This window comes from Triturus cristatus, chromosome 9, assembly GCF_964204655.1.
Source record: "Triturus cristatus chromosome 9, aTriCri1.1, whole genome shotgun sequence".
NCBI classification, from domain to species: domain Eukaryota; kingdom Metazoa; phylum Chordata; class Amphibia; order Caudata; family Salamandridae; genus Triturus; species Triturus cristatus.
In genome coordinates, this window is record NC_140592.1 from 671,496,386 (window position 1) to 671,523,554 (window position 27,169).

Below are 27,169 nucleotides of genomic sequence, written 5' to 3' on the forward strand. Positions count from 1 at the left end.
AGGCTGGTTCCAGGCGGGCTCAATGACCATGTGGAACTGTTGTGTTTTCTATAAATGATGTTCTTCACCAATAATGCCTTGTATAAATAGCTTTGTACAGGGCATGCTCATGTCTGTAGTCACACACTGGCCTCCTATAAAGGATTTGCAATCTTTTCATTTCAGGCTCTTATCATTATTTCGCCAGACTGTTTTTCAAATCTCTCTCATCTACCATCCATCACCCTTCGCGTTAACGTTGTAGTTTCACCCAATGCCAATCTGTAACTTTTTTCTGGCATTCTTAGACGCTTTCAATAAAGCTTTTCAATCACCACTGCTTTACTGACATCTCGGCCCCTTTAAAACGTAATGAGAACGCATACATCTACACGCACGCCTTCTACTCTTGATGGAACACGCACAACGCCGAAACTCTCTCAGACTTGCCGGTAAGCGCTCGGAAACTTCACACCCTGATGAACTCGGAATCTTCCTTGGTCCTCTCGGGATTTGTGCATGAACTTTTTTCCCTTTTACTTTTTAGCTTACTCTACCTAACGTGCGGGTTATATCTTGAGTCTCTCAGGTAAGATTTGACATAGAACAGATGGGTGCTTATACAAGGGGTCAACCAATTTTGTCGCCATAACCTGGGTAGTACATTCACTTTCTATCTTTCCCTTATGTAGATGCCAGACTGCATCGGAAAGCTGTTTGATTTCTTCTCGCTATTCTAAGCATTGCGATAAACTCCATTGTGAGTATAACCTTGTTTACATGCCCATTTTTTCGCTATGCAGCTCGCGTTCACTTTCTTTTACGTCACGCGTCTCCCCGCTTTTCACTTGGTACCGCTGAGCACTGATTAATTAGCACGTTTCCTTCATCATTCACACAGTATCGGGGCACTTACTCCTTATATTCTTGTTTAATCACTTCACATGCATACGCTATGCACTGCACTCGACGATCACGGTAGCGAGAGCATGTATCTCACTTTTAGAATTCACCTAGTCTATCTTCTATTCACCTACTCACCGAATTTCATCTCAGAGTGCAAATCCTACTTAGAATCTTTCAATGTAACAAACAAATGAATACAATGTGATTTTCTGTTCTGTTGTAGCTTTCATTACGGTGGACCTTTTGGAAATTGACTTCCCTCCGATCATGTGTATCCCCTGAAGAAGGGTTTAAAAACCCGAACTGCATTGGGACTTTGCTTTGCAATGAAGATTCTATCGTTCAGTTTCACACATGTCGCTTGCGCATTAACAGGACTTTAAGGAGAGAATGTTTTTGTAAAATCTCAATTCTATATGTTCTTGTCTAATCAATTGTTATATTGGTATTTATTCTTAATAACAGGAAAAGTTAATTTGTTATGTAATTTTGTGTTCAAACAATTTAGATGAATATTAAATTATGTTTGAAACTTTCATAGTTCCCAGCAGTGCGTCATGCAGGTTTGGGTCACCCCATTCCTCTTCACTTGATCCCTGCAGCTATGAGGCCATAACCCAGCTGTCAGATTTAGACATTGCAAATTAGAATTCAGAATACAGTTGGCATACGTCTCGCAGTCAACATGGTGTCCATGGGCAGCTGAACAATCTCCGGAATGAGTATCAGGGTTAGCGCAAGTTAATCACTGCAGTTACTATTGTATTGGTTATTCTTTGTCTCTCTTACTCCACATTATTAGCGATGCCTGACCAGGACATTATCTTTACAAATGTGACTGCCCACAATTCAGTTGAAAATATATTCTATTATCAGCACCTCCAATAGTACATCTGCACTAAAGCAAGGCTTGTCGATTTATGGACTGCATTTATGGCAATAAGACTCCCTTATCTTATGTCAGAAAATGCTATGAAACACAAGGATATGTAAAAAAAACCTGAAGTAGCCAAATCCTATATTCAACAGTGTGTTGACCCATAAGACCAACTTGACTTGCTTGGTATGATTTTGCATCTTTACCTGTGTGCTATGGCCCAGATCAGGGGACCTCTCACTGTCGGAGCTGTTGGTTCGCTCACTCAGAGGTTTAGATAACTGCCTCTCCTTCAGGGGGGTGCTTCTTTTCTGTCGTGGAGTAAGTGCACCTTCCATTTTGCTGGAGAAGGGGAAAAGAAAAGCAGTTAATACATTTAGGATTGATAGATGCATGTGTTTAAAGTGGTTATGATAAAAGCCATTCAATTAGGAAGGATGGAAGGGAAAGTTAATTACCCGTTAGTAGATCTCCAGCATAGCATGGATAGCCTGCCAATATTTAAACGCTTTAGAATTCAAATACATGCCAAGCCAGGTCACAATGTTTTCTAACTTTCTTTACATAATTGTACACAATTTGTCATAACGTATCACTTAAATATATTGGGAAGAACTGTCTCGTACAAACCTCTTCTTTTAGAGGGAGTCTTATCACTCAGGGAGGCAGAAAAGGGTGCCACGGGGTTTGGTATCATAATACAACATATGACACCACCTAGTTTCCTTGATTGTATTATGTTTCTTAAGGAGGCAATATCTGTGTGTGTAGGGTGCCGGGGGGGGGGGGGGGGGTCACATTTTAGGCTGAAAAATCTACCCATGCGGGGAACTATTCTTCTAGGTGAGTAACCTTCCCTACACCACCACGGTATAATTCAGAGACTGACACTGTATTAATAACCAGAAAACACAATGGACTATTCAGTAAACAAATACCTCTATGCTGATTTTGAAAACTCTTAGTCCTTGTCCTTCAAATATGATTTTAGAATGTGCACATCCCAGGCAACAAAAAAAGCTATCTACAAGACAATACTATTATTTAAAATGTATGGTATGGATTTCATAAGCTTGCACTTCCCTGTGCTTGCAGTCTTTCTCCTTATACAAGAGTAAGTTATAGGTGCCACTTATTTTACAAACTAAGGGCCAGATGTATCAAGATGACATTTTGTGAGTCTATAATAGCTAATTTTACTGATTCGCAAAATGCAATGATTTTGCGAACTGGAAAACGCTTGATACATCTGGCCCTAAGTGTACTACAATCGCCATGACATTTTCATTTTCCAACATTCAGCCAAACAGCTCACTCCTCATTATCAGCTGCTAGGCACCGCTATATATAGCCCAAATCCGGGGGAACCTGCATAAGATGGTCTGTCTTTAAGAAAAACGTTTACTAAAATGTTTTTGAGGAAAGAACGTTCTTTAAAATATATATATATTTTTTTAAAGCATCAAAAGAAAAATGTTTACAATAAGCATGTAGATGCATTGCACATCTTCAAAATGGGTATAAGCCCCTGGAATGCCAATAAAGCTACTTTAGGCCCAGTGAAATGAGTGTGATGTTGTTGATGAACTGAAATGCCACATATGTCATAAAATTAGGATGTGCAAGATACTTTCCATCTCGCAACAGTAGCTTTAACTGCTAGGTTAATTTGTGAAATATCATAGGTATACGTGATCAGATTTACTTGTGTGGTCAATGTAAAACTTTAGTATGCATGACACCTAGATTATGTAGCATCTCCTCTGAGAAAGAGGCACAAGCTTAAGATTGAAAAATTAAAGAAGATACTTCTGGATAAGAATGGAAGAAAAAACGTATCTACATGTAACTGTAATTTTCTAGATTTGGTATCTGATAGATTCAAATGCTTGAATCATCCCAACGCTAAGCTGAAGGTCCCATGGTAACACAAAATAGCAGTTCCATAGATAAAACATAAGTTTGTAACAGACTTTAAGAATTCCATTCACATAATTTTAAATGACCCAAACTTCCAACCTTCAGAGGCATTCAGTCTGAAGACCATACCATGAGAGGCTACTATCCTTTTGATTTAAATAAAGGCACTCATGTAAAGGAATACTAAAAACAGGCAAGCCTCTAAAGGGGATGATGGTGGATTGTAAACGAATCTGTGAAAGATACCAATTATGGAAAAGTACAGTTACAGGAAAGTAACTTTTTTCTTCTCCAGGATTGGATATTTTTTAGAATCACATGCTTGAATACAAATAGCAAGCAATCATTGGTATAATATGATTAGTATAATTTGAAAAGGCAAACCATTATCAAATAAGATGATGAAGGTCCACCTTACCAACTTCAGCATCCCTCTGCATTGTAGAGTCCTGTCAATACTGTTGGGTAAACGTATGCCTGATTTTCCAGGTTGCAGCCCAGCAGAGATCTGCCAAAGAAACACCGGCGAACAGTGCCATTGATGTAGACACACTTCTGGTTGAATGTGACTAAACACTTCCTTGCAAACAGTAGTCTGACTTATTATGGAAGTAAGACAATTCTGCCAAAAGACAAGATCCCTTTGGGATCTTTTTTCATAAGCTTACAAAAACTCCTTACTACCATCCACTCAACGCCCATTCACCGCATCCAATAGAAGCCAAAAACATAATATAACATCATTGTATATTTTATTTGGAGTGGCTAGTAGATTTATTAGGTTCTTTGATGATCTAGTAACTGGATGTATTCTCCCATTTGTTTGTATATTAATTGTTTTTAAACACTGTGTATTGATGATACAGTTGTTTTTCAATCCTTTTGCATATATTTTGAATTTACGAGGATCCTAAAACAATAAAAGTATATAATAGAATTTATATTATGTTTTTGGCTTCTATTGTATGCGGTGATTGCGCCTTGAGTGGATGGGAGCAAGAAGTTTTTGTATGTTTATGAAAAAAGAGCCCATAGGGATCTTGTCTTTGACAGCTTTGTCTCTCTTGGTGTCCTGTCCCTTTGGCAAGTAGGACCACCATCTTTGATTGTGGGTTATTATGGAAGTATACAGTGGCAACAGACACCAAGCAAGCAACAGTTTGTTTGAAAATATATTGTTTCTTCCTGGAAGGGGGGGGGGAGGGGGGACCACAAAATACGAGCCATTGATCGAATTTTCTAAACTTGATAATGTGTTCTAAGTACAATTATAGACACCGCCTGGCACCCACCATGTGAAGTGTCTTTACTGCAGGCATGCTGGGATCCTTTAAGTAAGAAGCATGAATTAGTTTGTAATATGACTTTCATGGAGGAATTGTAGATAAGGTTCTTTAATTGTAAAAGCTTGATTTTTTCCTTCTCTTTTTGCAGAAGTTAAAGACAATAGGAAAGTGAGGTTCCAGGAAAGACATTTTATTACTGCTTCTGTATAGGTTCAAAAAGACTTCATGGGTTGAGAAAGTGCAGTATTAAACTGCCAAGAAATTGGAGGACACATCAGGGTCGGAAAATCCCTAAATAGGACAATGAAGAACTCTTTTATAATTCTATCAGACCAGAATGTAGGCTGATTTTGTTCCCTTCTGTATCGTGAGACTGCTGCGAGGTGCATTTGAACCAAAGTATGATTTAGACCTGAGCGAGATAAAAGTAGAAGATATGGAAGAATATGATGCGAAGCACATGCAATTGGATGTAGATACTGTATACAGAAGCATTTCCATTTAGCTTCATAAGATTTATGTGTTTACACTGCTCTAGCCTGTGCCAAAAGTTCCCTGCACACATACGGAATTTTCAAATCGTGGCACTCAATAAATTCAGGAGACATGTTGATAAGCTTGGAGATGCTGGAACCGGGTAAAAGACTTGGGCCTTGTTGTGAGGAAGCAGGTTTGTTAGAGGTGGTAACAGTGTGTGTCATTGCTCCGATAGGAGAAGCTCTGTAAACCAGAACTGCCTTGGACACAACGGGGCTATTATTATTCAGCGAGTCTTGCTCTTCAATTTGTTTATGACTCTTGGGATCAGAGGTATAGAGAGTAAAAGCATTAGCAAACGTTTTTGACCGAGCAAGAGAAAAAACATTCTCCCACGACCACGGTAGGACATGCCTGAGGGCATAGTGGCGGCATTTCTTGTTGAGATTCATCGCTAAGAAGTCTACTTTCGGCTTGCCTCCGAGCTAGAACAGTTTGTTGAGTTCCCACTCGTGACATTCCTTCTATGTTTTGCTCAAGGCATCTGCCATGCATTTTCTATTCCTGGGACATGCTTCGATGTTAACTGAATATGATGCTTGATGGCCCGATCTCTTATCCTTTGAATTTCCGTCAACAGAAGAGATCAAGTGCCACCCTGTTTGTTTATAGATTACACTGCAGTAGTAGTGTCTGTGAAGATTAGCACAACATTTAGCTTTATTCATGGTAGGAAGGATTGTAAACCTAGAGCAATAGTTCTCCTCTCCAAGATACTGATATGAAGGCGAATTTCCTCTGGTGACCATAGGCTGCTTATAGATAATTCTCCTTGGAAAGGCCACATATTCTGACGGCAATCCTGAGAAGACAAGCTGTCTGCTTGAGATACTGCAGGTTGTGAATAACAATTTGACATGTGGCTCAAAATAACAAAGGAACTGCTTGAACTACAGGGGTGTCTGCATCAACATTTTGCACAACTCTTAAGAACCAATGGGTCCTTCCATGGTTTTCTTTTCATTTTGCACAACCTCTCGGGGATCAGCAACATTGAAGGAAAAGTGAAGAAAAAATGGCTACAGTCCCAAGCAAGAATCCATCAGAAGATGGGCATTGGGTACTTGGCGTTATGCTCTGTTTCAAACAAATCTTAATGATGGGCTCCCCAGTGTTGAAATATGATCCTATATCTCCAATTCATGGTGGCCGATCCGGTCTACTTAGTGCATCTGTAAAGACATTTTCAGTCTCCAGTACCTGAGTGGATGAAATATCTACACTGAATTCCAAACCTGAGTGCTTCTGGGCATAGTACTTCCATGTTTACAGCAGACACCTTGTTATTCTTTTTTTATATGTAATACATGGATGTCATGAGTGTAAGAATCATCACCTGACACTTCTTCAATTGTGGGAGCAAGCGTGACAGTCCTGGTTGATGTGCAGTCTGGGTTCTGTGTGGGACCAATCACATTTAAGTTCGTATGAGTGAGCTCTCCATTCTGACAAGGAGATAACTGGTGTGAGGAGGAGTTGCAGAGTGGATGGCAATAGAGCTTAGCTTTTAAGCTCTTTTTTGCTGTTTAGTCGCCATTGAAGCTCCTTGCTAATTTTCAGAGTGGCCAAGACAAGGACTGCCAAAGTTAACAGTAGATAAATCAAACCAATGTGACAAAAAATTTACACACATTTCACTGTAATCTTTTATTAAGCCAAAAACAAACAAAAGAAATTAACCAATATTCATACCCTAATGGAAAGAGGCAACCGAGGAGGTGACAACCGGTAAGGCGGCAACTGACAGTTGTGAAGTAAAAATTGCCTAAACAAGTTTTGCCACAAACACTGCAGATGGTACTAGTTTAAGTTTTTTGTAGAAATGTTCTGAATATTTGGAAAGACTGAGCTTTTGGAGGCGATATTGTTATGCATTTTTTTAATCCTTCCAAAGCATTACCAGAGGTGGGCTGCACAGATGACGTGTTCTCCTTAGTTCCAGAGGAAATTTGCTGACCTGCTATTTGAGCCTTAGTCATAGGCTCAGAGTGTCTCTTGGCAATCAAGAACGCCTGATCAGAAAACTTCATTCTAATCGCCTCTACATTCAGTTCCTTCTGCTTTGAAGCGGTAGTGGGAGCTGCTGACTTCACTTTTAACAGTACCATGGATAGACCTTTCTTCCAGTCTTTAAGTGACTTCGCTGAAAATATGTGAAAGATACCATATTTTGCCGTTACATATAAGGGGTAAAGTCAGGAAACGCATAGAGGGTGTGGTTAACCTGTATAAATCCTGTGCCACAGAAACTGCGGGATATAAAGACAGATTTCTATAAAAGTGTGTCTGACAAGTTCTAGATATCCTCCTGGCACATGTAACAACAAACAAACTGTAGTATTCTGCATTTATATTGTAAGGTATTTTACCACCTCTGCTCAGCCAGTGTCTGTGCTCTGACTCATTAGAATGTTGAAGTCTGATGATGCCTCGGAATGTTGGGACTGAGGAGGTGAAGTGACAGTTGGTCATGGGCTGAGCAGCTGACAGGCAGCTCCTGGTGGGGCTCTGATCTACTACATACCTACTTGATGTTCTGAACTTTACTGCATGTTAACTACTTGAATAAAACAGCCTGAGTTACAACCTTCCTGTGTGGACCTTCATCACTACATATTTTGGCGACGAGGTGACGAACCTACAGCTACAAGCAGATCTCAGGTACCTGACAAACAAGAGGACCTGGAGATGGCGAAATCTACTGAGAGTACAGCAGCAACTACAACAAAAAGTACACGAGGAGGTATCCACAGGATAGGATCAACTGCGAGTAAGAAACAGGAATGTTTGACACAGAACAATTTCGACATCATCAAAGAAGAAACAAGTCTATCTCAAGAAACCAAAGAAGACAACAAGAAACAAGTAAGGAAGAAGCACAACGCCTTTCAGCCCCACCAGTGGCCTCACCATCGGCCAGCCCTAACCCAGGTGTTCTGTGCTCATCTGCCTTATGCTTTTTGGACTTTGGCGTAACATCCACAGTTTGTGCCTTTTTGCACATTTACTTTAATGGCAGAACATCTATCTCTAACACACTAGTGCGCTCTGTGGCACACACTTCACGACCCTGATTTTTACTACTACAAGCGACATGTACTGGAGTCATTCTCCTGCCTACGCTGTGTGACCTTGGGTACATTCCAGTGACTTACGTGTGGGATTGTACTGGTGTTTTTTTTGCAGTGTTTCTTCATGTTGCTTAGCTGTTGGCTACTATCTGCCCACCTTTCTTGTGCTCATCAATATTGCTGGAAAGTAGTCCCTTCACCTCAAGCTTCTACACCATGTGACCCTGCGTAAGTAGTTTCATGTCTACATTACAGTATTTGCTGTTCACTGTAAACCAGCCTCTCAAGTTCTCCACAGCTTCTGCCTCCTACTATGATGGATGTCATCAACAGCGCAGGATTCGGCGCATCATTCCATTCTCACGCTATGCTGAGGAAACAGTGCAGGTGACTTTCGGGCCATGCTTACTGTAAGTGTTCCTGTCATCTAAGCCTTTCTGTGACTGACTTTCTTTATGCAGTTCATCAAACCCTGGCACTATTCTCACTTCAGAATGTGCGCTACTGTCACTGGACATATTTTTACTTTCTACGTGTTCTGTTTCTTTGCTGCTAGCTGGAGTGTGCCGCATTATGTGACCCAAAATCAGTGGCAAGTTTCTCTGGCACTTTTACTACACTTCAGCTGGGCCGTTTAAACTGCTTTTGACAGATTATTCTTGTTACGCAATCATTTTACCTCAAACTGGAAGCCGCGCTCGTCTCCTCAAAGATCTTCTATGACGTCAGCTATTTCACCGCACGAGTACTGACTAGTGATTCTGTTTGGTGCACCAGTGTGCCAGCAGCCATCCGGTGCCTGCGTTACTACGTGCCGCCATTTGCAGTGCACAGCTATGGAGTGTCTGGCATTTACAATACAGCTCAGGATCACTCTCTTCTAATCACGAACAGAGCGGATATTTCCCAGTGCGCTGCTGTTCAGCACATCTTTTTGGAGTAAAGGATCCAGTGGGTAAAGTACCTGTGCCAGTCTGTGGATTTTATTTGGACATTAGACAGTTCAGTGCGATTAGCAACATCTGCTTTAGAAGTTCTAAGGGAATTTTAAGATGCTGTTTTGCGTGTCTGCCTGCTTCCGGTGACACGCACACCCTAAACTTTAACATTCTGCATATCCAATATTTCTTCAGAGTGTGAGCCCATTGTGTGCTGGGCTGGGATTTCAGTAAAGTTTTTTATACTTCGTATTTGTGATATATACAAAAAGCATTTGGGGATATACGCTTCGTTTTTAGGTCTTGCGCCTAGCGTTGCAGTGCGCAGCACTGCTCGCGCAGCTCAAGACATTTAGTAGGTGAAAAACGGGGTTTGAGTAGCTGACCGAGGAATGGCACACGCACGAGCGTGTGCTTTTCCTCTTGTGGCACGCTATTGGGCTTTGTGTTCGTGTTTTTTAAAAAGAGAGCACGCAATAGGCCAAAGGCGGGCGCATTGCTCCGCCCACGGCCTATTGGTGTCTATTACAGGCATCGCGGACATGTGGTTTCAATTATCGTGCCCAGGCACGGGCGCGATAATTGAAACCACATGGCTCGCGTGCACCACTCGCGGTGATTGTTCTTTTTTGCTTCCATTTCACAGGGAAGCAACAAAATGAAAGAACCGCTGACGTCTTGTTTAAACTCACCACGCGCCTTCGTTTTGCATGGTGTGGCACTCCTGCATGCTATAAGCCCTGGTGGGCACAGCACGCTGTACGCTATTGACAAAACATGGTGACCGCACGGTTTTCTTTTGTTTTATTTGCAGCCAGTACAAGTTATCCGGCTTACCAACATACCCACACTATTTTCCAGACTTAAGTGCGGTGGCCAATGATAGACGCCGGACTTTCTCTTTTAAAGACACCCCCTCCCTGCTTTGCGGCCGGCTTCCGCGCTTCATGCTTGGTAAAAGTTTGACATTACTTGTTTGCCCTTTGCCCGGGGCTGTGGGAGCTGGTGCACTCGGAGAGAACCAAGGAGAGCTCCATTTGCAGCTCGCAGCAGAGGACGGTGCGGAAGCGCATCTCCAAAATCTCTCAACCACCACATACATACCAGAGAGCTCACTGCACTGATTTAGTTCCATCCCACAGCACTACCGGCGCCGCTCCATCATTCTGCGGTCCTGCTTACACTTTCCATCAGTTCACCGTGCAGCTTCGGGTACCAGCCGCACTGTACCATCTTTCCAGCGGAGAACAGCACTCACAGCACTGCTAAAACATTAACCACCCTGCAACACTTTGCACCTTCTATTCAATTCCACCTCCCCGTAGGCTCTGAACCATCCGCGATGCAGCGCGAGCCATGGTTCCCCCCAGCCTGGCACCCCAAACCGGAGACAGCATAGAGATCACTGCCTGCTTGCACCACTGCATAGTGGCACCGTCTACCCCCACTTTGTTGAGCATGGGGGAGGGGCGCTCTGTACACAACCCAAATATTTCAACTCACTGCACGGCAGCGGGTGGGACAGAGGGGAGCAAGAGCCAGCAGCAGCCATTCCACAAAGTAACCACAGTGCAACCTAGCACCGCTGAAATGGGACAGCGGGAAATGTGTGCAGCTCGCAGCACTGCACGTAGAGCCACCCCCCGGCCAGAGACTGATCCCCACTCTTTAGGAAGTGACTGAGGTGGAAATAGTTGGCTGTGCTGACTAGTAGGGCCTATATCTCTGCACTTCTGCTTGGAGGAAGAGTGCTCATCTCTCCACACATCCGGGCAGGTGTGGTCACTTCCGTGCACACAGGTGTGGTCACTTCCGTGCCGACTGGCGTGGTCACTTCCGTGCCGACAGGCGTGGTCACTTCCGTGCAGACAGGCGTGGTCACTTTCGTGCAGACAGGCGTGGTCACTTCCGTGCAGACAGGCGTGGTCACTTCCGTGCAGACAGGCGTGGTCACTTCCGTGCAGACAGGCGTGGTCACTTCCGTGCAGACAGGTGTGGTCACTTCCGTGCACACAGGTGTGGTCACTTCTGTGCAGACAGGTGTGGTCACTTCCGTGCAGACAGGCGTGGTCACTTCCGTGCAGACAGGCGTGGTCACTTCCGTGCAGACAGGCGTGGTCACTTCCGTGCAGACAGGCGTGGTCACTACCGTGCAGACAGGCGTGGTCACTTCCGTGCAGACAGGCGTGGTCACTTATGTGCAGGCAGGCGTGGTCACTTACGTGCAGGCAGGCGTGGTCACTTACAAGCAGACAGGCGTGGTCACTTACAAGCACACAGGCGTGGTCACTTACAAGCACACAGGCGTGGTCACTTCCGTGCACACAGGCGTGGTCACTTCCTTGCAGACAGGTGTGGTCACTTCCGTGCAGACAGGTGTGGTCACTTCCGTGCAGACAGGCGTGGTCACTTCCGTGCAGACAGGCGTGGTCACTTCCGTGCAGACAGGCGTGGTCACTTCCGTGCAGACAGGCGTGGTCACTTCCGTGCAGACAGGCGTGGTCACTTCCGTGCAGACAGGCGTGGTCACTTCCGTGCAGACAGGCGTGGTCACTTCCGTGCAGACAGGTGTGGTCACTTCCGTGCAGACAGGTGTGGTCACTTCTGTGCAGACTGGTGTGGTCACTTCCGTGCAGACTGGTGTGGTCACTTCCGTGCAGACTGGTGTGGTCACTTCCATGCAGACTGGTGTGGTCACTTCCGTGCAGACTGGTGTGGTCACTTCCGTGCAGACTGGTGTGGTCACTTCCGTGCAAACTGGTGTGGTCACTTACAAGCAGACAGGTGTGGTCACTTACAAGCAGACAGGTGTGGTCACTTCCGTGCAGACAGGTGTGCTCCCTTACAAGCAGACAGGAGTGGTCACTTACAAGCAGACCGGCGTGGTCACTTACAAGCAGACAGGCGTGGTCACTTACAAGCAGACAGGCGTGGTCACTTACAAGCAGACAGGCGTGGAAAGTTCCCTGTTCTATTGCCTGTGTTACCACTGGTAGAAACAGTCTTTTTCTGTTTTTTAAGGCGGAGTATCTTTTGAAGCCTAGTCTGCCTCGTGTGTGCTTCCGCCTGCTAGAATGATGATGACTGAATTAAGAAGACATAGAATTTATTTTTGTGCATTTATGTGCTTTTGTAACCATTATTTTTCGATCTATATTTAAAACATGCAACCCCAGTATAAAATCCTGTCTCTAACTTCCGTATTACATTAGATTTGTGACATGCTTAGTTGCCTGTAATAACGAAAAGATGCAACTGTTCAACTGTAATTAGTTATGGTTGAGTTGTGACATTATATGCTTCTACCCGGGGCAGCAGCAAAGATAACAAGCGTTTGCAATGCAATAGGTCTCGCATTACTAAAAGTTTGAACTATTGGTGTTGCAAGTAATAAAGTAACGCCACTAGCTCAAACTTTCAGTAATGTGAGACCTATTGCATTGCAAATGCTTGTTTCTTATGCTAGTGACATTTGGCACAAATGTTTGTGTATTCAGTGACATTCTTTATTCAACGTGCCATTCTTATTTAGAATTACATAGCTTCAGTGCTACCCACACATAAAAGATTGTTCAGTGCCACCCTGTTACATTTCACACTTTATCTTTTCCCACATAGGGATGGGTTTGGTTCTATCCCCATTTGCCCATATACTCTTGTCTGGGAATGGGTCTAGCCCCATTTGCCCACATATTCTTGCCTTCACGGGCTACACACGGTTCTTACCCTTACACAGGGCTCACCCTTACACAGGGCACCGTTCCACGGGTTTCAGTCCCGTTTACATTTATTCAGGTACCCTGACCCAGGGCACCGTTACATGGGTTACATTCCCATTTACATTGCTACCCTCACACAGGGTGCGTCTTATGGGTTTTCAACCCATTTCTACTCTGCACTGTACCTTTATGCGGGGGTTGTACTTTCACGGGCTTACACATTATGGGTCACAGTCCCATTCACAGTCCCATTCACAGTGCTCCTCACACTCCTGCATAGGAGTAGAGGACGGTCATGGGTCTTAGTCCCATCAGCTGTTATTGTCTTTCTACATTAAGTCATATTGCTGTTTTTTCAACGCAATGTTACTCTCATAATTGATTTGAATTGTCTTTTTGAAAATTGGGAGAGGATTAGTTGCACTTTTGTATTTCTTTTTCTCTTCTCTGTTTTCCCTTATGTCCAGCTTTCCTCGTGATGTTATCATATTTTTATCTTTGGTTTCTGGATCTACATTGCTGGTTGTCGTCCATTGTCTCCAGCTTTCCCTCGCTCGTATTTTATTCTTTCTCTTCCTTGTTCCGGAGATCAGTTATTCCCTCTTCTGTGTTGGTGTGTAGGCTAGTGTCCGGTTTGTGGCGTGCCTTGTTCTTCCTTCCTTGCTTGCTTGCTTGCCTGCCTGGCCATTGGTTGTGCGTGGGGGTTGTCTTTGGTACGTTTGTCTCTATATTTCGTTTTTTCTCCCTTTCCTCTCTCTGTCTCCCTCTTTCTATTTCGTTGTTGTTGAGGATGAGTTTTCCATTTTCTTACTTACACCTTACCTCTACCTCCTTGTCTTCTCCCATCTTTTTCCTAGCTATCTGTCCTTTAACCACTCTTGTTATCCTTTATCATATTTTGCATTTGTTCTTCTGTTGGAAGGAAAAGGGATCTATGTAGTATCCTGCATTTATATTGTAAGGTATTTTACCACCTCTGTTCAGCCAGTGTCTGTGCTCTGACTCATTAGAATGTTGAAGTCTGATGATTCCTCGGAATGTTGGGACTGAGGAGGGGAAGTGACAGTTGGTCATGGGCTGTGCAGCTGACAGGCAGCTCCTGGTGGGGCTCTGACCTACTACATACCTACTTGATGTTCTGATCGTTACTACATGTTAACTACTTGAATAAAACATCCTGAGTTACAACCTTCCTATGTGGACCTTCATCACTTCACAAACCTATCCGGAAACGTGAATGAACAAATCTAAGGAGTGAATAACTGTTGAAAAAACACCAAAACAGAATAAATCAGTAACAGAGCTCCAGTGAATTCCCCCACACTAATGTGCAGTTGAAAATCTGTGTTTCCACCTCATTTCGTGCAGTCTGCATCATATAATGAGGTGGACAGACAACAGGTAGCATATAGCGGTGTTAATGTTCATTGAGGATATATGTACTTTCTTAATAAACATTGGATACAGATGATTTACACCTTGGCAACTGGGAGCAATGTAACTATATGAATTTATGAAAGTTCCTTTACACGAGAAAGGGAAACTCGCCCATTTCCAATAGTGTGCTTCCTAAATTTATTGCAAACAAACATTTTTTTCAGAAAGTCTTAAGTGCCCTTATAACAGGTTTCTTGCTCAGGATTGTGGTTCTGACACAATCTCAACCAGGAATTATTTTGAGAGGGACACTAAGAAAGATAAAAAAATCTTTAGGTTCGCTTATTGGGCTTCGATGGACACCCAACATGCAGCAGCATGGAATCCTTGACTAACTTTGTCTAAACCTGCTGTTTGAACCAACATCACTGTCAAATGTAATCATCCAAGGTACATCTAGAAGGTGAAGCTAAGGGGGACATTGGTTATGATTCGACTGTGGGAGTTTAGTATCCTATCATAGAAAGATTTGTACAAACCGATCTACAAGAGACTGCTATTGATCCAACGACAAAAGGTTAGGCACAGGTTACAATTAATGAGCAATTGGACTTTGTAGTATTTCTTTACATATTGAAGGCTGTCTACCTCTAAAGCTACCTTTAAATAACTCGGGCCCCATGTATCAACCTAAAAACCAGTCGCAAACGGGCTGATTCGCAGAATCTGCCCCTTTGCGACCGGTTATTTTTGCATTTGGGATGCATCACACCAAATGCAAAAATCGCAATTTAAGGAATCGCTAAATTTGCGATGACTTAAATTGCGATTGCATTTAAGGAATCACAAATTTCAATTCCTTAAATACAATACATTAAACAAAAAGATTTTGAGATTTCGCAAATATGAATCACAAATTACCGTCAATCTAAAGTTGATGGTAATTTGCGATTTTTTTGAAAAATGCACTAAAGTGCATTTTTCAAAGTCACATGTTGCAAACACACATGCCCTTGGGGCATGTGTGTGCGCAACATATGGGTAAATTGTAATTTCAGGGGTACAACAGGGTTTTCTTTTGGAACCCTTTCACCCTTGAAATTGCATGCACAATTTGCGAGTACCTATTGGGTACTCGCAAATTGCGCATGCAATTCCCATTCAATCCTGTGGGCCTCTGGGCCTATAGGAATGAATGGTAATCAATTCCTTAATTGCGACTTGCAAAAATTGCAGGTCGCAATTAAGGCATATGTAGGAGTCGCAATTTTTTTTGCGATTCCTACATGCATAGGCAATAGCGATTCTTTAATTGCGATTCCTTAATAATCGCAATTAAAGAATCGCTATTGTCTATGTTGATGCATGTGCACCAAAGCTCCTTTTCAAACTTTTTCCCACTATAGTATCTAACAACATTGCAATTTAGAAGTACCACAGTGCACTTATAAGATAAGTGGAAGAAGACATGAAAACATCTCATAAATGGACAGAAAGCCCACCAAAAGTAGAACGTTTGGCAGATTTGCCTGTGTACATGTTTAGTATTTTGACTCTTCCAAATCTTAGCTTACAGAAGTTTACAGCATTTTTCATCTTTATTTAGTTTGACACGGCAGATGCAGACATCAGAAAAATGAAGTTTTCTTTCTGTAGTGGAAGATGGTCTGGAGAAAGTGGTATGACACACCACCAACTAATTTAGATCAAAGCCTGTAAGCACCTTAAACATGATCTTATGTTTTATCCTCATTTCATCTTTGATGTTGATCGCAGGAATGGTCTTCTTATTGGAAGTGCTCGAATCTCACCTACATGTCAAAGCTAGTACAGCTGTCATCTTCAAAAGATGTATTTTATTTCTGATTTGCGGAACAGGCCTCCCATAAGCTGGTTGAACACTGTGTTGAATTACCAAGGTACAGGTAGACTGCTTAGTTGCAAAAATATTCTAAAGAGACCTTTTATGAACTTCTTGATGATACTATGCAAAAAAATGAAGAGTACTTGTGAAAACTTCTTGTACCAGAATATGGCTGACAGGTAAACCCTAATTGATGCATTTTTAGATCTTCTTTGACTAGAAGCATCTCTCGGGTGACAAATTGATCAATGTGTGGGCAATTCCATTTATGGAATAACAAAGATGTGACCTCTGGGGGAGATGTCACTCATACTTCCGTGAATTCATCCCACTCTTGCAGTCCTGGTCTCATTCTCCTTCTGTGCTAGATGAACTGCTGACAGCTGACTGTGTGAGCTCACTGTCAGAAAACTAGTGCTTCTGACCACATGTAATACAACCCCACACTACCCTGCTTGTTGAGAGATCATCTTGCACTGTTGTTGACAGTTAAGACATGCATTTGTTTGCCCTGCTGCAAACGCAGAAATGCCTCCAAGCATATCACCCTTAACTCAAACATTTATATGCAGTTTTCTATACTTAGACGAATACAACACAATAAATGTCAGCTATTGAAGGTGTTCACCACAAACAAGTATGCATGCATCTGTCATCAGAGCAATCACAGTCCAAGCAGAGTGAAGGACCTCCTTCTTATAAAGATTCTTTGCACACTTAAATCATTGCAGCTTCCTTAACAAAACTGATGTGAACCTTACGCCTTAGACTCACAATGAGCTGGGTCCACAGAACATGAAAAACCCAATGAAATGAACATTCTAAGACAAGTCTGAGGTGCCTTAAGCAAGCAAACAATTTGACACACTCAAGGCAAATTTGGCAGGCTGACAGAAACAGGTGAACTATTTCCATTAAGGTCACCACTCTCTCTGGAGGGTAAACGCCTAAATTATCCATGATTTGATGATCATAACAAACAGAACGTATTTTCTGGGGCAGAGCAAGAGGTAACGGAAGGATGTGCGCAGCAGGGGTTTGGCTGCAGGTCTACCGCATAGCATTGAGTTCATCTTAAAATATGCCCAAAAAAAACACAGAAGTTCACTGAAAAAAGCTAAGGTTATAGTAACGTTATAGTTTGGTAATAAGGTCATAACGTACAGTAAAAAAAACTAGATATTCACTGATAAAGAAAACAAACATTAAAGTGACATCATAGTTAAGGTGTTGAAATTTGATTAAGAACTAACATTTAAAAACAAAAAAAATAAAACAAAGAAAAATCCCACTTCTAGTTAAGTGAACTAACTATAATTAGGACCACGTCATGCAATGCTTATGACCTCAAGTATTACATCACTCATGTGAGAACCCCTTTCAAAGGGCCACTGGGCATGCAGAGGTTATAGGGCCCAATTGTGGAGGTCTTTTTTTCCGGAAGGGAAGTGTGAATACTGGTCAGTGAACGCAACTCCTAACTCGAAGAGCACTCAGCAATAGCCATAAAATCAATGTCCAGTCAAACACTTATTTGTATAGTAAAAAATGAAGTATTTTATTTCTAACTCTACACGTTCAAAACAATATTACGACTCCTATAAACAATACCATACTTCCCATTGAAGTCATGGCTCTAGTGTTTTGCTAGCAAATCCCTCTCCCAAATGCTCTTTGTAATGTGGTAGGTGTTATTCTCCATTCCCTGGTGGCTGAATAAAGGGAATGCTCATTAGTAGGCTTGAACTCAAGAGTCCAGTCCAGCTCTTTGTAATATGGTCATAAGTTCCTTGTCGCTGCAGCGCCCTCAGGAGCAAATTACCCCGGGACCAGCTAGCACCGTAACAAGTCTTACTTGCTCCAGCAGCGAGGAGGCTTGCAATGTCTCAGCGAGGGCCCTGAGTGCAGACACTTGCACTGCTCCGGGCCGGTGTGGGGAATCAGCTGCAAATGGCTTTCCCAAGCATAAGAGGCCTACTGCAGAAGCGATCAAAGGTGCTCTGGTGCTCCTCCTGCATGGTAAGCCTTGCACTCCCCACACAAGAGGGGCATGTGGGGGATTTGATACCTGTGCTCCCGGCTGGGGTCCCAGCGAGGCACATGGCTCAGATTTCTCCAGCAACGGCCCGATCCTCGCAACCACTTAAGTTTCAGCAACCCCTTCTGAAATATGGGGTTGCCGTAACTCCACCAGAAAAGGCACTGGGGCCACTGCTAGGCTCTGCACAGGCTTTGGCCCTTCTGCCCCAGAATTAACTTTCAAGGCAGCCCCTCCTAGCATACAGGTTTACTGCCATAGGCTGCACACAGCTTCACTGATCCTGCTTGGCACTCAGTACATGGTTATCTTCACAGCAGACCCACCTGGCATACCAGAGCCGCCGACTGGAATCTGCACACCAGCAACAACCCTCGGTGCAGCAGAAGCCATCTCCTCACACCACACACTGGGACTTCCCTCAGTTGGGCTCCCCGGTAAAACATGCGCCCTCAAACGCTCTCCTCTTCCTCATAGGCCAACTGGTCTTGGCAAGCAGGCACACGCAGGTGCTCCAGAGCAGGTGATCTTGTTTGCCCCATCACCCAATAGGGACACAGGCAGGCATTTACCCCCAGCCCGGGTCACAGGTAGAAGTCTTGCAGAGTTTCCCCTCCTCACATTGCCTGCCTGGCTGCTTGGCAGATGACAAATTGTGAGGTCTTAACTTCCCCTTCTTATAGTCTATTTCCCCCCAAAAAAATGTAATTTAGGATCTGGGTCTTTGAAGTTTTATATTGGGGCTCTGCTTCTTTTGAAGTGTACACTTTTCTCTCTATTCTTCCTTTTAAAAAGCTATTTGTCACAGTAAGTGAGACTCCGGAGGGGACAGTCAGCCACAGTAATATGTGCATCAAAAGGTTAATCCAAGACTTTCAGCCCTATTTAAGATCCCCTTATTAGACCCATCTCCGTCCTGAGATGTGTCTAGGCCCTTTCATTGTAATATATCACTATATCAAAGAGCACCTTTTTAAAGTACACAAGGGGAGTCTCTCTCTCCCTCCCTCCAGTGTGTCCCACACACTTCACAGGAATACAACAATACAGAAATTTGTCTGGGAGAATTCTTCTACTCCTCAGGTCTACACCATTCTCAAAATGGTACCCAGTGTCCACCTGTAATGTACCATTTAGACAAACTTACATTCAGTGTACATACACAGCATACATCCTGTCCAGTACGGTCACCTCCATTTATTGTGTCATGCCAGGCGCACACACAATCTCGCTGTGCGTACTTCTAAGTGCTGAATCCTTTATATATTGTGCCATGGTGTGCTATTTGCAAACACACACATTCCCGTCACACACACTCATCAAGCACATGCTGCTCAATACTACAGCCTTTATGTATTCTACTTCTCGCAAGCACACATACACCCAGCACATGCTTTCATTGCACACACACTGCACAGCACTACATCTCTCATATAATGTATTCCTCTCCGGTAAACATGCACCCAGTACATGCACCCACCATGCATGCACTCCACAGCACTGCTCTAGCCCTGCACTGCCCCCTTCACATGTACACATGCATCCAGTGCAGTAACCGCACTTGCTCTACGCAGCACTCTACATCTAACTAAACTTTAAAAAAGGTGAGTGAACCTGTAAGACTCACTCGAGTGACACAGGTTCAAAGGATTGTGTTACTTATCCCATAAGCATCTGTTCTTGGCATGTAGTGCTGTAGATTCATATGCTTTGCATACTCCTGCCATCTAGTGTTAGGTTTGGATGTGTGAAAGTTCGGTTTCTCGAAGAAGTCTTTCGAGTCACGAGGTAAAGTGACACCTCCTCTTGGTAATAGTGTGTATGGGAATCAACTCCATTGTTAGATTGTTTCCCAGCAGGCAGGTGAGAATGGAGTATAACAAAGTGTCAGTAAAGAGATGCTCATGCGTATGCAAAGGTAATAAAGGAACTGCCACAGTTGTCTGGAGAGGAGGTTGGGTGCATATGAATCTACAACACTATATGCCAAGAACAGATGCTTACAGGTTAAGTAACAATCCATTTGAGGCATGTGTGGCTGTAGATACCCATGCTTTGCATAGGCTGTAAAGCAGTGCCCTCCAAAAGTGGTGGCTAACTGGTAGGTGTTGCAGTTGTTTGAAAAGTGTACATCACTGTATGACCTACAGCTTATTGGCGTGCTATGACATCCTGACAATAATGCTTAGTGAAAGTGTGTGGTATAGGCAATGTAGCTGCTCTACATATATCAGCTATTTAGATATTGCCTAGGAAAGCCATGGAAGCCCCAATTTTGAAAGTAGAGTGTGCTGTAGGAGGCATTGGTAAAGTCCTTTTGGCTTTGACATAACATGTTTGAATGCATTTAACTATCCATCAGGCAATGCCTTATTTGGATAGGAACTTTTCTTTATGCTGAGGCGAAAAAGCAACAAAGAGTTGATTAGTCTTACGAAAGTCTTTAGTATGGTCAATGTAATACTTCAGAGCGTTTTTAACATCTAATAAATGAATACTCCTTTTTGCAACGGAGTCCCGATGAGGAAAGAATACAGATAACTCAACTTACGGATTAAGGTGGAAAGGGGAGACGACATTTGGCAGGGATTTTGGGTTTGGTGCAGAGAACCACCCTAGCCCTGTGTAGTTGGAAGTAGGGTTCTTCTAACATTAGTGTCTGGAGCTCACCAACACGTCTAAGTGAAGTGATGGCAATTAAAAAAGAGACCTTCCACGATAGGAATTGGAGGGCACAATTATGTGGTGGTTCAAATGGTGGGCCCATAAGTCTTGTGAAAATGATATTGAGATTCCAGGTAGGTGCAGATGGTATTCAAGGTGGAATCACTTTCTTAATGCCTTACGTAAAAGCTTTGATGACTGGTACTCCAAACAAAGATAAGTGTTGCCTATTTTGTAGCTAGGCGGCCACTTCAGCGAGATGTAATCGTATGGAAGTCAATGCAAGGCCAGGGAGTTGCAAATGTAGAAGGTGACAAACAATGTTTTTTACTTTAGCATTAAATGGATGGATACTGTTATTATGACAGTAACAGACACATTTTCTTCCATTTGGTTGCTTAGCATGCTCTAGTAGTAGGCTTACATGCTTCTCTGAAATTGGTCATACATTCTGGTGGTAGATTCAGATAACCAAATTCTATAACCTCAGGAGTCAAATTGCTAGGTTGTTTTCCCTGAGACTTGGGTGCCTGATTTTTTCATAGTTCTGAGTGAGAAGGTCTGGGTTGTCGGGAAGCTTCTCATGTGGAACTACTGCGAGTTTGAGTAGTGTTGTGCACCAGGGCTGTCTGGCCCATGTGGTAGCTACTAGTATGAGTGTGAGGGATTTTTGCCTGAGTTTCCAAACCAGAAACTGAAGGAGAGAGAGGCGGAAAAGCCTAGACAAATATCCCTGACCAATTCCTCCATAGAGCATTGCCCTTGGATAGTGGGCGTGGGAACCTGGAGACAAAGTCTGGGCATTTTGTATTGTCTGCTGATGCAAACAGATCTATGTGTGGAAACACCCACTTGTAGAAGTAAAGGAGGAGGACTATGGGGTAGAGTTCCCACTTATGGATTTGTTGCCGCATACTGCTGAGATCGCAAAATCGTTGTCCGTTCCTGGGAGGTATTCTGTTAGGAGATGAATGTTGTGATGTAGAGCCCAGCTCCAAATAGTCTGGGATACGTATGATAATTGAAGAGTGCCTCTCCTCATTTATGTACATAGTACATGGTTGTCATATTGTCAGTCTGGACTAAAACAACTTTGCCTATTAGGTGAGGTAAGAAGGCTGTCAATGCTAGGTGAACAGCTTGAGGTTCTAGATGATGTGGAGACCCTGGTGTTTGGTGTCCCAGAGTCCCTGGACTGTTAGATTCTGAAAGTGAGCAGCCCAGCCTGTGAGTGATGCGTAATGTCAGGATGATTTTGGGAACAGGGTCGAGGAAAGGCCGCCCATTTAAGAGGTGATTTATGTTCCACCACTGCAGAGAGAGATGAGTACAGCTGTCTATTAACATAGATCCTCTAGCTGACCCTGTGACTGAGACCTTTGTTGTGCTAGACAGTTCTGCAGCGAAGGCAAGAGGGACTATGATGATGCATGATGCCTTCATTCCTAATAGGTGCATGAAAGTTCTTACTGTCAATTATTGATTGTGTTAGCACTGTGGTATTAGTGTTTGAAATGCTGGATCCTTGCTGTATTGGGATATGCTAATCCTAGTTGTGTGTTTAGGATAGCCCCCAAATACAGTTGAATCTGTTGAAGGCTAAAGATGAGATATTTGGTAACTGATGGTGAAGCCTACGTGACGGATCAGGTTTATGGTACTTTCAGTGTGTTGTTGACACAGCGGAAGAGTACTGGCTTTGATAAGACAGTCGTTGAGATACGGGAAGGCATGAATCTTCTGTCTGCGTAAATGTGCTGCTACCACTGCTAGGCATTTGGTGAATACTCAAGGTGCAGTAGTCACCCAGAAGTGGAGGACTTTGAATTGATAATGTTTGCCTGCTATCACAAATCTGAGGTATTTGCAATGTGTTTGGAATGTGGAAATAGGCATCCTTTCAATCGAGGGCTAAGAGAAAGTCGCCTAGCTGTAGAAGTGGGATCATGTCTAAGAGTGACCATATGGAAATGCTTCAACAGGATGTTATGATTTAAGGGCTATAGATCTAATATAGATCTAATATTGGCAGCAAAGAGCCATCCTTTTTGGATATTAGGAAGCACACAGAGTATACTCCTGATCCCTGATGTTGAAGCGGGATGGGTTCTATAGCTCATTTGAGAAGAAGGGCTTGAACGTCCTTTTTGAGTAATGTTTGGTGTTCCAGAGACAGCATGCGAGTGCAGGGTGAAATATTTTGAGGTGTGGTGTCGAGCTCCAGACAATATCCATGTTGGATAATGTACAACAACCACTGATCCGATGTTCTGGATCACCAAGTTGGAAGAAACTGTAGCAATCGGCCTGACAGGTGTGGGAAGATCGGGAGGAAGGAGAAGAGATGCACTGTTTTGGGGTCGGTGCAGCACCACATGGGAAAGTACCTTTGCCTTTACCTCTGGAGTTGTAGCCCCTGTATGTGCTCCTATAATAGTCTTCAGGAGAGGGTTGGTGTCTTTGACTTACGTGGTATGAGGAAGAGGCATCAGAAGATGCGTTTGTGCAAGCCCAATAGGAGAAGCAGCAAAATGAGCCACTGGGACTTGGAGTTTGTAAGGCACCCTTGGACTTTGCAACCTCTGTGCCTTTTTTCATCTTCTCAAAAGCTTGATCAACCTGTGGGCCAACAAGATGTTTTTTATCAAAAGGGACAGTCAATCGGTTGTTGAACCTCTGGCTTAAAGCCAGATATGTGCAGCCAGGCATGGGGATGCAACAAAATGCTAGTATTAATGCCCCATGCAGCAGTGTCTGCAAAGGTAACGGCGCATCTAATGCTACAAGCTCTTGCCCTCTCTTTTTATGCTCCTCTGGGAAGTGCTGGAGGAGCATCTCCATTTTGTCCCAGTGGACACGATCGTATCTGGCCAATAATCCAATGATGTTAGCAATACGCCAGTGATTGGCGGACTGCGCAGCTACCCTTTTGCCTGCAGCATATTGCCAATAAGTGATGTGATATCACACTAGAAGCACAAGTACACAGCAATACATCATTATCGCAACGTGGTTAGAAGATCGATTCAATCCTTGCCTAGAATTTACTTAGCCAGACTCCTACCTCTCTTGTCACACATTAAACTAAGCTGGAGATGTATGATTTGGTGTAGTTAACCACTGAAGATTGTAGGACTATTGCCATGATCCATATGGTGTCTCCTCCTAGCCTCTGTCCTGATGATGACCCTTTTCTGATTTATTTGGCTGTGTGGGTCATGAAGTCGACAATTCACAAATGTGGACTGTTTTTAATTTGATTGTGAATAGCAACACACGTAACACGAATGTCGTAAATGACATTGTACTATCCCTATCAGTCACATGTACATAATATTTCATACAGCAACAGCGCACTTTTGATTCACTATATCACTTTTCACTGCGCCATCACCATATAGGATCACCTTGTTTTTGCAGTAGATATTACCTTATCTTTGAAATAATGATTTGTTTCAATGATGAACAAGTTACTTACCTTCGGTAACACGTTATCTGGTAGAGACTCAATCCAGCTGCACATTCCTTACCTTTGAATTTCCCGGCTTCAGACTGGACCCGGAAACTTTTTCTCGAGCAATACCCCTTGAGTGCGCCGTCGGATGGCTCCATTCCGCTCCACGTGACGTCGTCAGCAGCGTTGTTTAGGATGTCACCGTTACCTATATGGACGCCACCCAGGGGCGCGGACATCAGTACTTTTCGTGTTTTCCACACCAGAAGCGCAGAGCCACGAAGTAACGGATGTAAACGTGTGCAAAACTATGCCCTGAAAAGGAGGAGTAACCCTAGTACTAACAAAATCAGCCCATAAAGCGGGGAGGCATGGGTGAGCCTGTAAGGAATCTGCAGCTAGATAATGCATTACCAAAGGTAAATAACTTTCCCATCTGATAGAGACTTCTAGCTGCAGATCCCTTACCTTTGAATTTTATACCAAAGTCATACCATCCCAGCAGTGGGTTGCGCACAAATACCTTACACTTGGAAGTCCTGCAGGACCAAACAAGCAAAATGTCCGTCCCTGCGGACCTGACTGTCCAGGCAGTAGTGCTTGGCAAACGTGTGCTAAGATGCACACGTTGCGGCCTGACAGATGTCCAGGACTGGGACACCCCGAGCCAAGGCTCTAGTCGCAGCCTTTCCACTGGTGGAATGGGCCCTTTATCCCTCAGGGGGCTGCTACTTAGTCAGGGCATAGCAGATTTCAATGCAGAGAACAACCCAGCTGGAGATGATCTTTTTCTGCACCGCCAACCCATTCTTAGCCCCCACGTACTCCAAACAGAGATGACCGTCTACCTGGAACTCTTTAGTGTGGTCCAAGTAGAACAACAACGCTCTTTTTGAGTCCAGGTGGTAGAGACGCTCCTCTTCCTTAGAGGGATAAGGGGGAGAAAAGAAGGGGGCAGCATGATAGACTGACCCAGATGCAATGGGGTCACCACCTTCGGCAAGAATAAAGCACGGGTGGGAAGCACCACTTTGTGTGGAAAAGGCATCATGTAGGGAGGCATACAAGATCGTGCCTTTTGGGGAAAGTAGGATCTGCTTTCATGGTCACCCACACTTTTTGCTGGTGTCATTATGTTATACTGACTAGTCTGACAGGGATCCTGCAAATCAGGACCCCAGTCTCTGTGCTTTCTCCCCTAAATTGCATATGGTGAGTACTTGGGTACCCTCCAGATTGGCTACTGGTGTACCCTTGTAAGTTCTTAGTATATAGTACTAAGGTATCTAGGGCTTGAGTACACCAGGGGTCTCCCATGGGCTGAAGCACGTATTATGCCACCCATGGGAGACCACTAAAATTGGGAAAACAGGCCTGCAGCCTGTGTAAGCTGGTGCTAGCACCACTTACGACAGATATAAGTTTCCTTCTATCAGAGGTCACGGCACTAAAAACCTGTAGGTCACCCCTAAGGTAGGCCTTTCAATCCTGAAGGCAGGGTGGTCGGTTATAAGTGTGAGGGTGTCCCTGCATGAGCAGTACACCCCTACGAACCTCAGGCCATTACGGTATATAGAGTGGCCATGCGTCATTACACTATGGCTAGCTCTAAACTGGCTGTAACCAACCCTGTTGTGTTTGGTATCAAACATGTTGGAATCATGATTCCATGCACTGTAAAGCTCCTCCGGGAGGTCCTCAGTGCTCCCGGTACTAGTCTTCTGGAACCGGACAGCAAGCTTGAGCAGGGGAAGGCATAACAAAAGATATCCTGTTACAGGCAGGTGTGACCACCTCCCAGACAGGGTTTAGAGTATTGGGACAGAGTGTGGGTGCTTGCCAGCACCACTGAGACTGCTTGAAGGGCACATATGGTACCCTCCTTGCAAACTCCAATTCAAACCAGTTCAGGGAGCTGTTGGCTCCAGCTCTGGTGCGAAACTGGACAAAGGACATGGGAGTACCCTCTCCACTGTCCAGCCCCTCTTCTGGGAGGGACCCCTGAATCGTCCCAACCCTTTCCTTAAGGTACTTAAGGGCTTACCTGTGGGTGGGTCCTCAGATTCGTCATGGGACAAGATTCAGATCCGAAACCACTTCAACTGACTGGACTTTGATGGACTTCGCTTTGGGAACCGAGACTGCAACTGGAAAGACTCCTGCTGCTCCTGGTCTTGTCATCCTGCAAGTCTTCTGCAATGTCTGTGCCTCTGCTCCATACAGCTTCTTCACAAGGCCTGTTTGGATATCAAGACACCTGAAGGAATCTCCCTTGGAGTGAAAGAGTCACTTCCCTGCATCTGCAGGCATCGCAATGAAGCTGACCGGTCTGCTGTTCCTGAGCTCTTACGGACTACAAAAAGTTCAGCAACACGTGTGGTGGTTCTGCAACTCCCTCGAGGCTTGTACTGCCTTCACAGCAAGTTTGAAGTCCGTATCCCTCGTCGGAACCACTGGAGCAGTACCCCTGTGCACTGTGTCGACCTGCCGTTGCCAAGGCTTGTTGATTCTCTCCTCCAGAGATCTTTGGGCTCCAGGA

At 43.9% G+C, this 27,169-nt stretch overlaps 1 protein-coding gene across 2 annotated transcripts in view; it reads right to left on the bottom strand.

Moving 5' to 3' along the window:
• PACS1 (phosphofurin acidic cluster sorting protein 1) overlaps positions 1–27,169 on the bottom strand; it is a 1,493,664-nt gene that overhangs the window by 755,831 nt on the left and 710,664 nt on the right. For both annotated transcript variants that reach the window (XM_085625739.1, XM_085625738.1), the window contains one exon: positions 1,969–2,104. In XM_085625739.1, the coding sequence (XP_085481865.1) occupies positions 1,969–2,104 (136 nt within the window). The remainder of the gene's footprint in view (positions 1–1,968; positions 2,105–27,169) is intronic.